The sequence below is a fragment of the Cololabis saira genome, chromosome 22, assembly GCF_033807715.1.
Source record: "Cololabis saira isolate AMF1-May2022 chromosome 22, fColSai1.1, whole genome shotgun sequence".
Classification (NCBI taxonomy): Eukaryota; Metazoa; Chordata; class Actinopteri; order Beloniformes; family Belonidae; genus Cololabis; species Cololabis saira.
Genome location: NC_084608.1, coordinates 4401330 through 4416275, shown reverse-complemented (window position 1 = coordinate 4416275; position 14946 = coordinate 4401330). Strand labels below are relative to the sequence as shown.

The window sequence follows — 14946 nt, the reverse complement described above, 5'->3', positions numbered from 1 at the left end:
GGCTTGCCCAACTGGAACATGGCCCTAATATAAACCCAGGACACACTGGAGAGATTACAATTCTTGGCTGGCCTGGTAATGATTTGGTGTCCTCCCGGAGTAGCAGCAGAAACAAATGTGGAAGTTCATGGATGGATGGGTGAATAAGCCCTACGTCCTGGTCTTCAATTCCGGTCCTCGTGGGCTGGTGTCCTGCAGGTTTTAGATGTTTTTCTGCTTCAGCACACCGTGATCATTATCAGATTTGTGCAAACCTTGATGACATGCTAATGCCAATGATGACCATTAATTAGAATCAGAAAAATATCTAAAACGTGCAGGACACTGGCCCACGAGGACCGGAATTGAGGAACCCTGCCCTACGGAGAGACGAGACCAATGTGGAGCTGTTTGGCCTTAGTGCCCAGAACTGTGTTTGGAGAAACGGATGCTGTTGTCTGTTTCCCTCATACTCAGACCCCCTACCATCAGATGATTATTATTCAGACAAAACAAACAAAAAACATGGGATAAGAGAGGGGACACTAATTTTAGCACATGACAGAGCTTGCTAAGACCTGATCCTGGTAGTTTGATTATCTATACATAACATATGTTGAACAAAAACACCCCAAAACTAAACTTAACAACTTGATCCCTGAAACTCTAGGACCCCTCCAGTGGAGACTTGTTGTTACAGTATGTTGATGCTTTCACACCTTAGTGCAGGAGAGGCCAACCCTGGTCCTTGTGAGCCGCAGTCCAGCATGTTTAAGATGCTACAAATTGCTGTGCCACCAACAGAGTTGTCCAGACCTTGATGATAAGTTAATGAGGATCACTTATTAGAATCAAGTGTGATGATGGAGGGAAACTTCAAAAACATGCTGGACTAACCGGCTCTCGAGGACCAGGGTTGGCGACCCCTGACTTAGTGGGTTTGCTTTTGATGAGTGTATGAACTTAGTTCAGTTTCTTTTCACACAGATAAAAATCCATGGGTATCTAAAGTTATTACGTGCTCATATCTCACTGGTCAGACGTTTCTAGCATAAGAACAAAAACTGATGAATACAGGAAGAAGACCCTGCACTGTGGAATCTCCTGGGGTTCTACTTGTTTTAGGCCATGGTGAACATACATGGACCGAGTTTTGGGATTCTCCCTTTATACTGTTTGTATTTATCACCCTCACCAAATAATTCATTTTGAAGATGAAGTACAGCTACAGTTGGAGTTTGGCTCTCAGCTGGGTTGTTTTGATCTGCACTTCAGTTCAAGTTCAGGACTCAAGGTTGTAGGTGTGAAAGTACCCTTAGACTCCTGAAAGCCTTCAACGCCGCTGTTTAGCCAGCGTGGGAGTGAGAGGGGCAGGGTAACGGCCCGGTCAGGCGGGGGAGAGATTTGTCCGTCAAGACTCCTTTCCCTGGCCCTGCCCCTTCTCAACCTTTCCCCGACCCTGAACCTAACCTGGGACTTGCTGATTGGGCCGGAGCTTCGGGAGCTGCGTGTTGGCCTGGGGTCCCCACCCCCGGTCATCCCGTTGCTGCTTCCACCTGCCTGCGGTCCCCACCCCCGTTCATCCCGCTGCTGCTTCCACCTGCCTGCTGTGCTGTTGACGTGCCCGACCCCAGTCTGGCCCTCGGCAGGAGGGTCCCCCCTTATGATCCAGGTCCTGCTCAAGGTTTCTTCCCTCCTAAAGGGGAGTTTTTCTTGCCACTGTTTGGCTTAAGGCTTTTCTCCCACTACGGGAGTTTTTACCTGCCATTGTTTATGTAATAATTGCTCGGTGGTTTATGTTCTGGGTCTCTGGAAAGCCTTTACAACTTTTGTTGTATTAGACGCTATATAAATAAAATTGAACTGAATTGAATTGTTTAGCCTTTTCAGGGTCATAGAGCTCAACCGCAATGATTGATCCAGTTTGACGCTGACCTCATGACTTATATGAGGTCCAACTCCCATCAGTCAGCTTAGCGACCTGGTAGTCCTTACAGAGTTTCCTGGCATTGTAGACGCCAGGAATCTTCGTCTACGGTGCCAGGCAACTCTGACAACTCGGACTGCCTGTTAAAACATTTCCACTTTTTTATTCTTGGCTCAACTGTCTTTGTCACTTTTCACATCTCAGGGCAGCTCTGTTGGAGGTCTCAAGTCAGGGTTGAAGTGGTTGCGATGACATAAGGAGGGGCGGTGGCTCTGTTTGGTCAGTAAAGGCGACGTTAGAAGGACACCTCGTTTGGTGTGGGTGTGGCATTATTTCAGAAGTTTAGGATCTTAAACCTCTGAAATAATATCAAAAGACAGGTGGCCATATCTGGACATCATTCACATCTGGAGTCAGGAGCTCCCCAGGTGTGATCTCATGATCCCACCAGCATTTTTCTGACGACTTCCACAGACACACAGAGCAGGATTAGAAGGTGTTAACTAAAAGAGTGAGTGCAAGCGCAGAAAACCCCCAAGTCCCTGAACATGTTTTTTAATCCGGAGTCCCAGTCGATATTTGTATGTGGGGCCTGTGCTGACAGTAAAGAGACAGAAAAACGGGCCGTAAGGAAGCATCCAGGGGGTCTGTATCATTAACTGTCCACGTGGATTTGATGCAGGGTTGTACTTGATGCTGGGAGGGCCACACAGCTGTTTTCCCTTTAATTTGTCAAACTCAAATGGTCCATTTGTATTACACATTTCCATTTGAGATCGAACTGGGACCCAGAGAGAAAATCCTCCCCAACAGGGCCATAATAATATACTCATTTATGCTCATGTACACAGGCTGCCAGGATGGATCCCAGTTACTTTCCCATAAATCACCTCTCAGGATGCTCTATAAATACAGTTTGAGGCTGTTAAACAATATAAGACTGACTGGATATTGAATGAACTGAATTATAAAATGAGGCTCCAGGTATTCTGGGCGGGGCCTGTGGCGACATCACAGGTGGCCAAAGCAACTCGTGAGACTAATCACACTGCAAAAACTCAAAATCTTAACAAGAATATTATATTTCTAGTTAAAATGTCTCATTTTTAGTCAGGAAAAATCTCATTACGCTTAAAAACAAGACTCATCACTGGAAAAAACAGCAATTTTCAGCTGTTTCATGTAAATTTTCACTTAAAATAAGTAGAAAAATCTGATTTTTTTGCTTGTAATGAGAAGATAAATCTTGTCCCACTGGCAGATTTTTCTACTTATTTCAAGTGAAAATTTACTTGAAACAGGTGAAAATTGTCAAATAAGTTATTTTTCTCGTAATGACTCTGGTTTTAAGTGTAATAAGATTTTTTTGACTAAAAATGAGACATTATAACTAGAAATAAGACAAATATTCCTGGTAAGAATTTGATTTTTTGCAGTGCAGATACATTAGTCACCTCATGCAAAAACTTTCTTAATGATGAAATGATGAAAAGCAATCAAGATTGCAGCCCTCTTGTGATTAACGGGACAAAATAACATCTGCAGATAAATAAATGATCAGTAAACACAGTTATTCTTTATGTGTGGTGTTTTTTTGCTCTGTTTATGTTAAATAGCTACAAACAAAAAAGTAAATTCCACAAACATCTACAAGGTTTCCGACATTAGAGCGAAGGCCCCTGTGTTTGTTCGTTTCCTCCCCCGGTTCACGTGTTGTGTCCATGCAGAGGTTTGAGGTCACAGACAGACGTGACGTCAACACGACACGCAGGAATGTTGTGGATGTGGGGATGGAGTGAAGCCCACCATCTTTTAAAAAAACCCAACAAAAACAGGGTGGAAACCAAGTCAAAACTAAAAACAACCAAATGATCTTAACCTGAGGAAACAGGTAACAAACCTAAATATCAAAGGGTAAAGAAATTAAGAACTGACAGTAACTGAAAACTGATATAAGACCAAAAAAACAGAGGAAACAGTGCTGTCTGAGCAATGAGGTGTGAGGAAAAATAAGAACAAAGCAAAAAGGTTTCAGAAAACAAGATAAAACCCCAGAAAACTAAGAATCCAAAGCAGCTGAACGAGAAGCAAGCAGGGATGGATGGAAGCCAGAGTACCACTCTCTCTTTCTTTCTCCTCTTCCTCACTTTCACCTGTCTCACCTGTCTGTCCAACTCCCTGTCTATCTGCCAATCCACTTCCTGTCTATCTGCCTGAGCAGGTCCGTTTATATCTGTCCTACAGAGAAGGAAAAAGCAAGCAGTCTCACCCAGAATGGCCGTCGGAACGAAGGGGTCTGCCATCGGGACGCACCGGCAGCAGAGGGAAAGAGAGGCAGACAGACAGGACAAAAAGGAGAGAGAAAAGAAGCAGAAGAAGAGTCAGCGCCCCACGTGTCTGCGGGCCGAGCCCCGGATGGATGTCGGCTGTGAGCCGGCTCTGCAGAGCTTTCCCGCCTCCCGTTGGTCGGGATCAGCTAAAGATACAGCAGCGATGGCGGCGATAACACCTCAAGACGTGCAGGGACGTTGGGACAAACCTTCCTGGAAATCGTCCTCACATGGAATCCTCCAGACCAAAACACGCTTAAGTGTTGTTAAATGTTGTTAAGATTTACCCTCCCACCCTTTTCCTCTGAAATGTTGCACATCTGAGATATACGGAAGAGTATTAGGGCCAACGGCTATTTTGCAAAATAGCCGGCTAATATGCAAAATAACCGTCAGGGTGGCTAATGTAGAAAAACGGCAGTAGCCGGTTAATGCTGTGGATGTGTCAGACCCCACACTTTTTTAAATAGCCTTGTCAACAACAAGCATGTGCAGCATATGGGCTTCTTCCATTGGCTGCTACGCATAGTTGGAGTGCAGAAACACATTTCTCCAACAGTACTGTGGCCTCGCTGTGATTGGCTCAGACTCGTCATGTGACACTGCACGTTCTGCACCAGGGGGACACGTTGGGACCGGGGAGCAGGTCACCGGGGCACCTACCTGGGTAGTAGGAGTTGGGGACGGTGGTGCTGATGGTGTTGGACTTCAGGGTGAAGGAGGACGGAGAGGACACAGCTGCAAACACAAGAAGTTCAGCAGCGGAACAGAAACACTCCCCAAACCCACAGAAGTTCAGCAGCGGAACAGAAACACTCCCCAAACCCACAGGACTCTAACTGGAGACTTTAACTGGAGTTGAAACGAGACAGGACAGAAACACATGATGACTGTGGAGAAACTAGACAAGAGAAAAGACTGGAGGACAGAGGAGGAGGAGACAGCGAGGAGCTCTGAGGAGGCGAGGGCCCGAGGGGAGGTCGCCTCCTCCGTCCTCTACGCCTCCATCATCCCTCCATCATCCCTCCATCATCCCTCCGTCATCCCTCCGTCATCAGGCTGCCCGTCACTTCTGCATGGAACAGTCATGTGACCTGCAGCCTTCTTCAAGCTGCTGCGGAGACGGAGACATGTGTCTCCCCGAGAGATGCTCACATCTGTCTCTCTGACCACGTCTCATCTGCTATTCAAATCAGCTCACGAGGACGAGGAAACGTCTCATCTGCTGTTCAAATCAGCTCACGAGGACGAGGAAACGTCGCCTCCGTCGCTGTTTGGGATTTCATTTTCACTCCGTCATGTCAGATTCATCTTCCTTTTACTCTCTAATCATGTTTTCTCATTTCATCTGGATCTTCTCATCTTCCTCATCCTCTACAACAGGGGTGTCAAACTCATTTTGCTTGGCGGGCCGGATTTGACCAATTTTTTTCTCGCACGCTCAAAATAACAAAAACGGTGCAATTTTTTTTTTTTTTAATTCTCTTTTTTTACTATTGTTATCTAATCCAATATCAGTTTAGTTCATTTTAAAGGAAATATGCACTTTGTTTACACTCTAATTATGTAAAATATATTTCTTCAGGATCTTTTCTTGAAATTTCTCGTTTTTTTTTTCAAATTATGTAAGATACTTTTAATATCATTTTACAAAGATAAACAGAAACAAGTATGTTTTTTTTATATTTCGCTTTTTTATAGGAAATTTAATTAAAAGCAAAATCTGTCTTATTACATCCGAGAGTGTTTCTTTGTGATTTAGAGATTTTTCCAGTACAATTAAGTGTATTTATTTTTAAAAATTGGCGCGGATATTTACGCCAGTGTGCCGAAAAGGTCAGCACTTCTTTTTTAACTGTGTTACTTTGTCACTATCCTCGTATTCAGAACTGAAATTCTCAAAAAAAATATCTTCTATCATCTTTTTTAGCAGTGATATTTTTCCTGCGAAAATATATAATAGTAGTCAGTTAATAAAAATAAACGACCGTCTACAAAGAAATAAAATCGGCAAATGCATTCTAGAAAACTAAAAAAATGTCAAAAACTGCTCTATTTGTGGAATAACGATGGATTTGTAGAAGAAATATATTATCAGATATGCTGCTATTCATGGCAATTATTTATGCCTTCCTTTTTAGTAAATTAACCTTTCGTTTTTTTGCGTTGGAAACTTCTCGCGGGCCGCATGAAAATCTCTCTCTGGCCGCACATTTGACACCCCTGCTCCACAACTTAAGACACGTGAATGAAAGAACAATGTCAGGAGAACTAGAGTGGATGAGAACATGAGCAGAGGTCAAAGAAAAAACCCACCGCATCAAAGATAAGAAACAGAGGAGATAGAACAACACAGATGAAATGATAGATGGAAGATCCAAAAGCGCAATATTTTCTCACGAGCGTCTCTTTTATTCTCACGACCACTGTGATCTTCACAAACGTTTGTTTTGCTCTTTTCTTTCAAGATTTCATGTCTTTCCTGCCTCATTTCATCTAATTTCATCTCAGTTGTAGCTTTTCTCTTGTTTCCCCTCCCTTTTAACCTCTCTTGTCATCTGTTCTACTTTTGTGTTCTGGTTCTCAACATTTCTTATCTCACATCTTGTTTTGGTCTCAACTTTTCGTCTTCCCTCTTTTTTCTCTGTCTCCTCAGTGTGTGTGTGTGTGTGTGTGTGTGTGTGTGTGTGTGTGTGTGTGTGTGTGTGTGTGTGTTGCTGTTGTGTACTCACTGCGACCGTTGAGTGTGTGCGTGTGCGTTTCCACCACGGTTGTGTGTTGGGAGTTGTTGACCATCAGAGTCATTTCCTGCCTGGAGCTCAGAGTTTCCTTCCTCTTCTTTGCCAACTTCCTGTGGAGACAGAAACAAGCAGGGGTTAGGGTTAGGGTTAGGGTTAGGGTTAGGGTTAGGGTTAGGGTTAGTTCCTGCAGACTGAGATTCACACGTACAGGCCGGTGTTTCCCAAAGAAAAACACCAGTTAGTTAGTTAAATAGTTGTTCTGCTGGCTACATGGTGAGGTTAAGGCCCAGTCCCAATCCTCCACTACCCCTACATGTTGTGCGTTCCCGTGAGGGTAGTGGTGTCCCAATTCCTCTTTTCACCTAGGGGTAGTGGCTTAAACGAGGGTAGTGGCTATGAATCTGTCCCTACGGAGCGAGGGATTTCAGATGCTCACTAGCTGAACTAGGGCCAGAAAAATTTCCCAGAATGCTTTATGTCATCATTTGCAGACTGAATAAAAAAAAAAACATGTGGACATTTCTTATTTTTTTGTGAATAAAATCAATATTTTGAGTTAGTTTCTGCATAAAAATGCAAAATGAGAAATATATATTTTACTTTCATAATATTCACTCAGTGAATGTACATAATCACTCGTTTGCCCGTTGTTGCAAAGTCTTTTTCAGATCTCGCCAGAATAAAGGCTGATTTATGGTTCCGTGTTACACCAACGCAGAGCCTACGGCGTAGGTTAGGTGGCGACGCGCGCCGTACCCTACGCCGTACCCTACGCCGTACCCTACGCCGTACCCTACGTCATAGGCTCTGCGTCAATTTAATGCGGAACCATAATTCAGACTTCAGTCAGCTGCTAGGCGCGAAAACCCCCGCCCGACGACGTGCGAACGTCGCTGGACGAAGGCCCCGCGAGGCGGGCCACGGGGAGAGGAGGGCGATGGGGCGACTGCTCCCCCAGACTACCCCCTTGACCCAACACGCCCTTCTGTTTCTGATTGGCTAATACCAAGGCTCTGGCTGGCTTTACTGGTTTACAATAATATTAATAATAATAATAATACATTTTATTTGTATAGCGCTTTTCAGGGCACTCAAAGACGCTTTACATTGGTCATAATCATAAAAACAGTACACAGAGGACAATTACAAGACACAGGACAGTACATGAGGACACAACATGACACAGGACGTTAATCACACATTAAAAGCTGTTCTGTAAAGGTGAGTTTTGAGATGGGATTTGAATGTTGGGAGGTTTAATGCCCAACATGATAACGCACGTGCAAATGTTTTTTTGTTCTCTTTTTTTTCCTAATTTTCCAACTGACGGAAATCCGTCTAGAGACGGAGAACTATAATCCCTGGGTTAACTCTGATTGGCTAGTCAAGGGCCAGCCCTCCACCAATCAGATTGGTCATAGAGGCCGATGGCTAGTGGCTGATTCTACATGTTGAATCAGCCAAAATGAACGCCGTCGGCGACGGACGACTGCACAGGACACACCATCCCGACTCCAGGCCCCGACATTCTACTGCCCCATGGCAGATAATGGGGTTGGTGTGCCTGAGATGATGCAGCATCCTCTTAAGGCGGTATGACTGCTGGAGTTTCTTTAACGAGCCATAACTAAACTGAAGATGAGAACTCTGCTCATAAATGTGTGAATTAGTTCTGCTTTTTAAACTTATGAGTCGTTAGAAGTCACTCGGGCTCCAAGCATCGCTCCCCCCCATGTCCCCTGTAATATTTAACTCTTGTTGCTGCTCAGTAACGGCCGCTCTCTTCCAGGCCAGTTCTCTGGTATATTTGCTGAAACCTGCAGCCGAGGCTGGTCTGGTGTTTGTCTCCTTCGGTCTGAGCCGTCATACTGGAGGGAAGTTAGACACTGCAGGATTCTCAGGCGTCTCTTCGGCATCTCTCTGATTTCTCGGCGGATTTGTGGAGGTTTATTTTCCCTCTAACTACCTCTGTGTTTCTCTTGATGTGTTGCATAAGCTCTGCAGAGCAAAAACCATCTTTAAAACGTCCTTTCATCCTCTTATCTGTCCACCGTCTGTATCTCCACTCTGACCATGTTTTCTCTCTTTCTATTCTGAGAGTCTGAAGAAAGAAAATCCATTTGTCCGATTGCTCTCTCTCAAACACAGACTCACACTCGCTGCAAAGTTTAACCCTGACCTGAAAACGGCTTAAATATATAAATAACTGTGAAAACCAGGCTTTTAAAGTGAGACATCAGTGAAAGCTGCAGCGTGCCCGACGTGGTTAAGATGGAGGACGGTGAAAGGGCCCCGAGGCAAGGTGCTGCCCTCCTCCCCCTCATGTCTCCCTTTTCTTCTTCTGTGCCTCAGACATTAAAAACATGCAGCGGCTCTTCTTCTCTGATTCAGACCTGAGCGCACAAACATCAGCAACACAAACTCTTAGTTGTCTCTCAAAGCACAGCCGGACAGAAAATACACTCGAGACTTTCCATTCCAACGTCTGAGACGGAAATGTGAAGACATCTGAGCGCACGACACCAACGACAGAGGTTTAAAATCAAGCTTGAGACAAGAGAGACCACCAAATAACGGGGAAGAGAGGCGGAAAACCACCAAAAACACACACACAAGACACAAAAAGAGGGAAAATAAGACGAAAATACCAAAAGAGACACAAATACAGAGCTAAAAAAAAGGAGACACGCCAACAACAAAGACATGCAACCACCAGAACAGACACATAACTATCAGAAGAGACAAAACCACCAGAACAGACACAAAACCACCAGAAGATACACAAAACTCCCAGAAGAGACACAAAACCATTAAAAAAGACACAAAACCATTAAAAAAGACAAAACTACCAGAAGAGACACAAAACCACCAGAAGAGGCACAAAACCAGCAGAACAGACACAAAACCAACAAAAAAGACGCAAAAAAACTACCAAAAGAGACACAAAACCACCAGAAGAGACATAAAACCACAAAAAAAGACATGAAACTCCCAGAAGAGACACAATCCAACGATAAAGACAAGAATGCTTGGACTCTTTGACAGCTTTCTTTTGTAGCATTGCTTTCACTTTGGTTGTTTTGGTTTCACTTCTAGTTACCGTATTTTCCACACTATAAGGCGCACCTAAAACCCTTCAATTTTTTCAAAAGCTGACCATGCGCCTTATAATCCGGTGCGCCTTATATATGGATGAATATTGAGCCGCAACAGGTCTCACAACCATGGACATATATACGTAGACACCTCATAACATGCTGGAACGTAATCCAGCGTGGCCGCCATATTGGATGGGTCTGCTCACCCCAGGCTAAATTAAATACACTGGAGTTACAGAGTTACAGTTACAGAGTTACAGTTACAGGCAGTACATGCAAAAAGCTGCAAAACAGTTCTTTTTCAAGGGTTTTAGCTCCCCAGCCCCAGTTCAAGCCTAACATGGTAGTATAAGACCCTGGAATGACCTGGATTTATTTATTTTTTTTTTTTTATTTTTTATAGATATATTTATTTATTTATTTATTTTGGTCTAATGGATGCATAATGTAACCCCAGCCTCTACTGTAGCGCCTTATAATGGGGTGCGCCTTATAGTGAGGAAAGTACGCAGTTTGATTTTAAGATGCTTTTTACACACACACACACGCACACACACACGCACACACACACGCACGCACGCACGCACGCACGCACGCACGCACGCACGCACGCACGCACGCACGCACGCACGCACGCACGCACGCACGCACGCACGCACGCACGCACGCACGCACGCACGCACGCACACACACACACACACACACACACACACACACAGACACACCCTCAGAGGTGAGTGAATACATGGAGGGAGAGGAGGAGGTCACCTCGCTTCAACAAGACATTGATACAGACCAGCTTTTGGATGTTTTCTATCCTCTGTCAAAGCAGGTGTGTACGTGTGTGTGTGTGTGTGTGTGTGTGAGTGTGAGTGTGAGTGTGTGTGTGTGTGTGTGTGTGTGTACGTGTGTGTGTGTGTGTGTGTGTATGTGTGTGTGTGTGTGTGCGTCATGACATCATCAGCAGGTGTCAGGAACTGATTGATTTAAAAACACTTAACATGAACACACACATGCGGCATGTCTAATCTAATGAGTGACGGCACAACACTGTTACTCCTAATAGATGTCAGGGCGTGCGTGAGTGTGTGTGTGTGTGTTGGTGTGTGTGTGTGATGAAGCGGGGTTAATAGAATTAGCCGGCTGTAATAAACCTGTCTGATCAAATGATTGTTACAAGGACACACACACACAGTACCGGGACCTGCAGTACCTGAACCACGTATGACTAGCAGTTCCCAGACCAGCAGTACCTGGACCTGCAGTACCTGGACCAGGTAGGACCTGCAGTACCTGGACCTGCAGTACCTGGACCTGCAGTACCTGGACCAGCAGTAACTGGACCTGCAGTACCTGGACCTGCAGTACCTGGACCACGTATGACTAGCAGTTCCCAGACCAGCAGTACTTGGACCTGCAGTACCTGGACCAGGTAGGACCTGCAGTACCTGGACGAGCAGTACCTGGACCTGCAGTACTTGGACCAGTTAAGATAGATGCTCCATTGGTTACCCGTAAAATTCAGAATCCAATTTAAAATTTTATTACTTGCGTATAAAGCCCAAAACGGCTTAGCTCTGCATTATTTGCAAGACCTGATAGTGCCTTATGTTCCTGTCAGAGCTCTCCGTTCTCAGAGTGCAGGTTTACTCGTAGTTCCTAGAGTACCCAAATGTAGATTTGGAGGGCGGGCGTTCTGCTATCAGGCACCACTACTATGGAACCAACTTCCAATCTGGGTTAAGGAGGCTGACACCACCTCCACCTTTAAAACTAAACTTAAAACATTTCTGTTTAGTAAAGCCTATAGTTAGTGTTTAGTAAACCTCTAGCTGGTGTTGGTAAATCTCTAGGTAGTGTAAACTCTAGTGTGTTAGAGTCGCTCCTTTAGTTTCTTGTGCTGCCCCCCCCCCCCCCCCCCTTCTCTTCTCTTTTTTCTCTTTTGTCCATGTTGCAGCATCCTCTGACGGTGGCGAAGAGCATCTCTGAATGTAAAACACCGGATCCTGCAGTGTGGGAGTGAGGGGGGCAGGGTAACGGCCCCTTTTGGGCGGGGGAGAAGGTTCGTCCCTCAAGACTCCTCTCCCTGGCCCTGCCCCTTTTCAACCTTTCCCCGACCCTGCACCCCAACCTGGGACTTGATGGTTGGGCCGGAGCTTCGGGAGCTGCGTGCCGGCCTGCGGTCCCCACCCCGGGTCATCCCGTTGCTGCTTCCACCTGCCTGCTGTGCTGTTGCCGTCCCTGACCCCCAGTCTGGCCCTCGGCAGGAGGGTCCCCCCTTATGAGCCTGGTCCTGCTCAAGGTTTCTTCCCTCCTAAAGGGGAGTTTTTCCTTGCCACTGTTTGGCTTAAGGTTTTTCTCCCACTAGGGGAGTTTTTACCTGCCATTGTTTATGTAATAATTGCTCGGGGGTCATGTTGTGGGTATGGGTCTCTGGAAAGTGTCTAGAGACAACTTTTGTTGTATTAGACGCTATATAAATAAAATTGAATTGAATTGAATTGAATGAAATTGTGGCTTGAGTACTGTTCACATCTCTGTTCAAACTTTAAATGAGAACATTCTGCTTAAACAAGATGAATCTACTGTATAAACAAGTTTTACATCTTCAGCTGAAGTTTAAAATCTCAAGGCAAACGCAGCAATGGATGATGACATTCGCCAATGAGCCTTCAGTTCCATAAATGTTGCTTGTTCAGGCATTTATCTAATGTATGGCATCTGATGAAGCAGCAGAACCCGGCACCCAGCAGCTCATGCCCTCTAGGGGCCAATGAAGCAGCTAGCAATGTACCTCCTTGTGTACTTCCTGGTGGTACATGAGGAGCTGCAGGTCCCACCATGTGTCAATTCAATTCAATTCAATTCAATTCAATTCAATTCAATTCAATTCCATTCAATTCAATTCAATTCAATTCAATTCAATTCAATTTTATTTATATAGCGTCTAATACAACAAAAGTTGTCTCCAGACGCTTTCCAGAGACCCAGAACATGACCCCCGAGCAATTATTACATAAACAATGGCAGGTAAAAACTCCCCTAGTGGGAGAAAAACCTTAAGCCAAAGAATGGCAAGAAAAACTCCCCTTTAGGAGGGAAGAAACCTGGACCAGGACCTGGATCATAAGGGGGGACCCTCCTGCCGAGGGCCAGACTGGGGGAGACGTCAACAGCACACAGCAGGCAGGTGGAAGCAGCAACGGGATGACCGGGGGTGGGGACTGCAGGCAGGTGGAAGCAGCAGTGGGATGATCGGGGGTGGGGACTGCAGGCAGGTGGCAGCAGCAACAGGGTGACCGGGGGTGGGGACCGCAGGTCAGCACGCAGCTCCCGAAGCTCCGGCCCAATCAGCAAGCCCCAGGTTAGGTTCAGGGTCGGGGAAAGGTTGAGAAGAGGCAGGGCCAGGGAGAAGAGTCTTGACGGACAAATCTCTCCCCCGCCTGACCGGGCCGTTACCCTGCCCCTCTCACTCCCACGCTGCAGGTTCCGGTGTTGTGCATTCAGAGATCACTAACGCTTTTCCAGATGAAATGAGGGGCAGATGAAGTGTTTCCATGGTTACATGCTCTTGGTGATCTGATAAAAACTCCCTCACGGTTCAGTTCTTGGTTCTCTATGTTTTTACTAGAGTTCTTCCATCTGTATGGCGGCAGTAGCCCAGTGAGTGAAGAACACAAACACAGCAGTTCTGGGTTACGTCTCAAGACCCAATCATGTATTTCTGGCGTAAGTAAATCAACTCTGTGTTGTGGATAATCCAAGTGTTGAACCCCACTGTTGATATATTACGACAGTCAATACACAATATCAATACTTAATATGTAAAACTGCCTAGTGGAGATTAGAAACTCAGGCCAGGCATTTACTCCCCAGTATACAGGTACGTCTCCATGTGCGCTACTTTGAGAATTTCAAGTATAGACTCAAGATATCTTAAAAAAAAATTGTTATAATTAGGGCTGGGACTTTATTGCGTTATTTAAGATTAATTAATTACAGAAAAATAACGCGACAAAAAAAACAAGGCAATTAATCGCAATTTACTTTTGCACTCCAAACGCTGCAGAACGTGTCCTGAAGGCCACCAGCTTCCCTGGCCTCAACGAGGATTTTGACCTTTCATCTTTTCTATGATTTAGTTATTTTTGTTGTATAATTATTAGTCTTCTTCTGTTGGGTTTCTTTGTTTGCATTTATATTCACATTGCTCTTCTGTTTTGTCATTACTTTTCAGGCCATTTTGTGATTTACTGTCATGTTTTGTTTAAAGGAGGGGAGATTTTCTCTATATATTTAGTTTTATTATTCTTTGTATGGTTTTCAATTTGGCACTCTTGATTTACGTTATACTGCTACACTGTGTAACTTATTAACAGTCAATTTATTTTGTTTGATTATTCAGGAAGCAGAATATCTGGGTACTCCTGCCGGCGCCTCCTTCAGGCCTGGAGGGGCACTGCATAGACCTGAGGAGCCACAGCTGAACTGAATTCTATATAATTATGTTTGTTGTCTCTTGTCTCCATACACCCTGAGGAAGGCGTAAGCCGACACGCGTTGGTGTTTTTTAGAATGTAACCCAGTCCAAATAAAGGTTTTTTAACTTTTTTCAAGCCACCAGAGTGCCTGCATTTTTTCTTTTGAGTTCGCTGCTGCGGAACGTTTCTCATTGCACGAGTTCCCATTATAAGTTCCCCGTAATACTGATGCACAGAACTCAACATGAAAAACAACAATGGAAACCGAAACCGATGGGAAGTCGTTGCTGGTTCGGTGGGCGGAAATTTTAGTTTAAAAAAACTACCGAGTGGAAACCTGGATAAAAGCACAGTTGTGTGCAAATTGTGCAAGAAAGAATTTGCCGGATC

General features: G+C 44.9%; 1 protein-coding gene across 8 annotated transcripts in view; it reads right to left on the bottom strand.

Annotated features, from left to right (window-relative positions):
- LOC133423533 (receptor-type tyrosine-protein phosphatase mu-like) overlaps positions 1-14946 on the bottom strand; it is a 258499-nt gene that overhangs the window by 57001 nt on the left and 186552 nt on the right. For 4 of the 8 annotated variants that reach the window (XM_061713736.1, XM_061713738.1, XM_061713740.1 and 1 more), the window contains 3 exons: positions 6969-7087; positions 4900-4974; positions 4176-4202 (listed from right to left, as the gene is read on the bottom strand). In XM_061713736.1, coding sequence (XP_061569720.1) covers positions 4176-4202; positions 4900-4974; positions 6969-7087 — 221 coding nt within the window. The remainder of the gene's footprint in view (positions 1-4175; positions 4203-4899; positions 4975-6968; positions 7088-14946) is intronic. The other 4 variants (XM_061713737.1, XM_061713739.1, XM_061713743.1 and 1 more) reach the window with 2 other exon arrangements.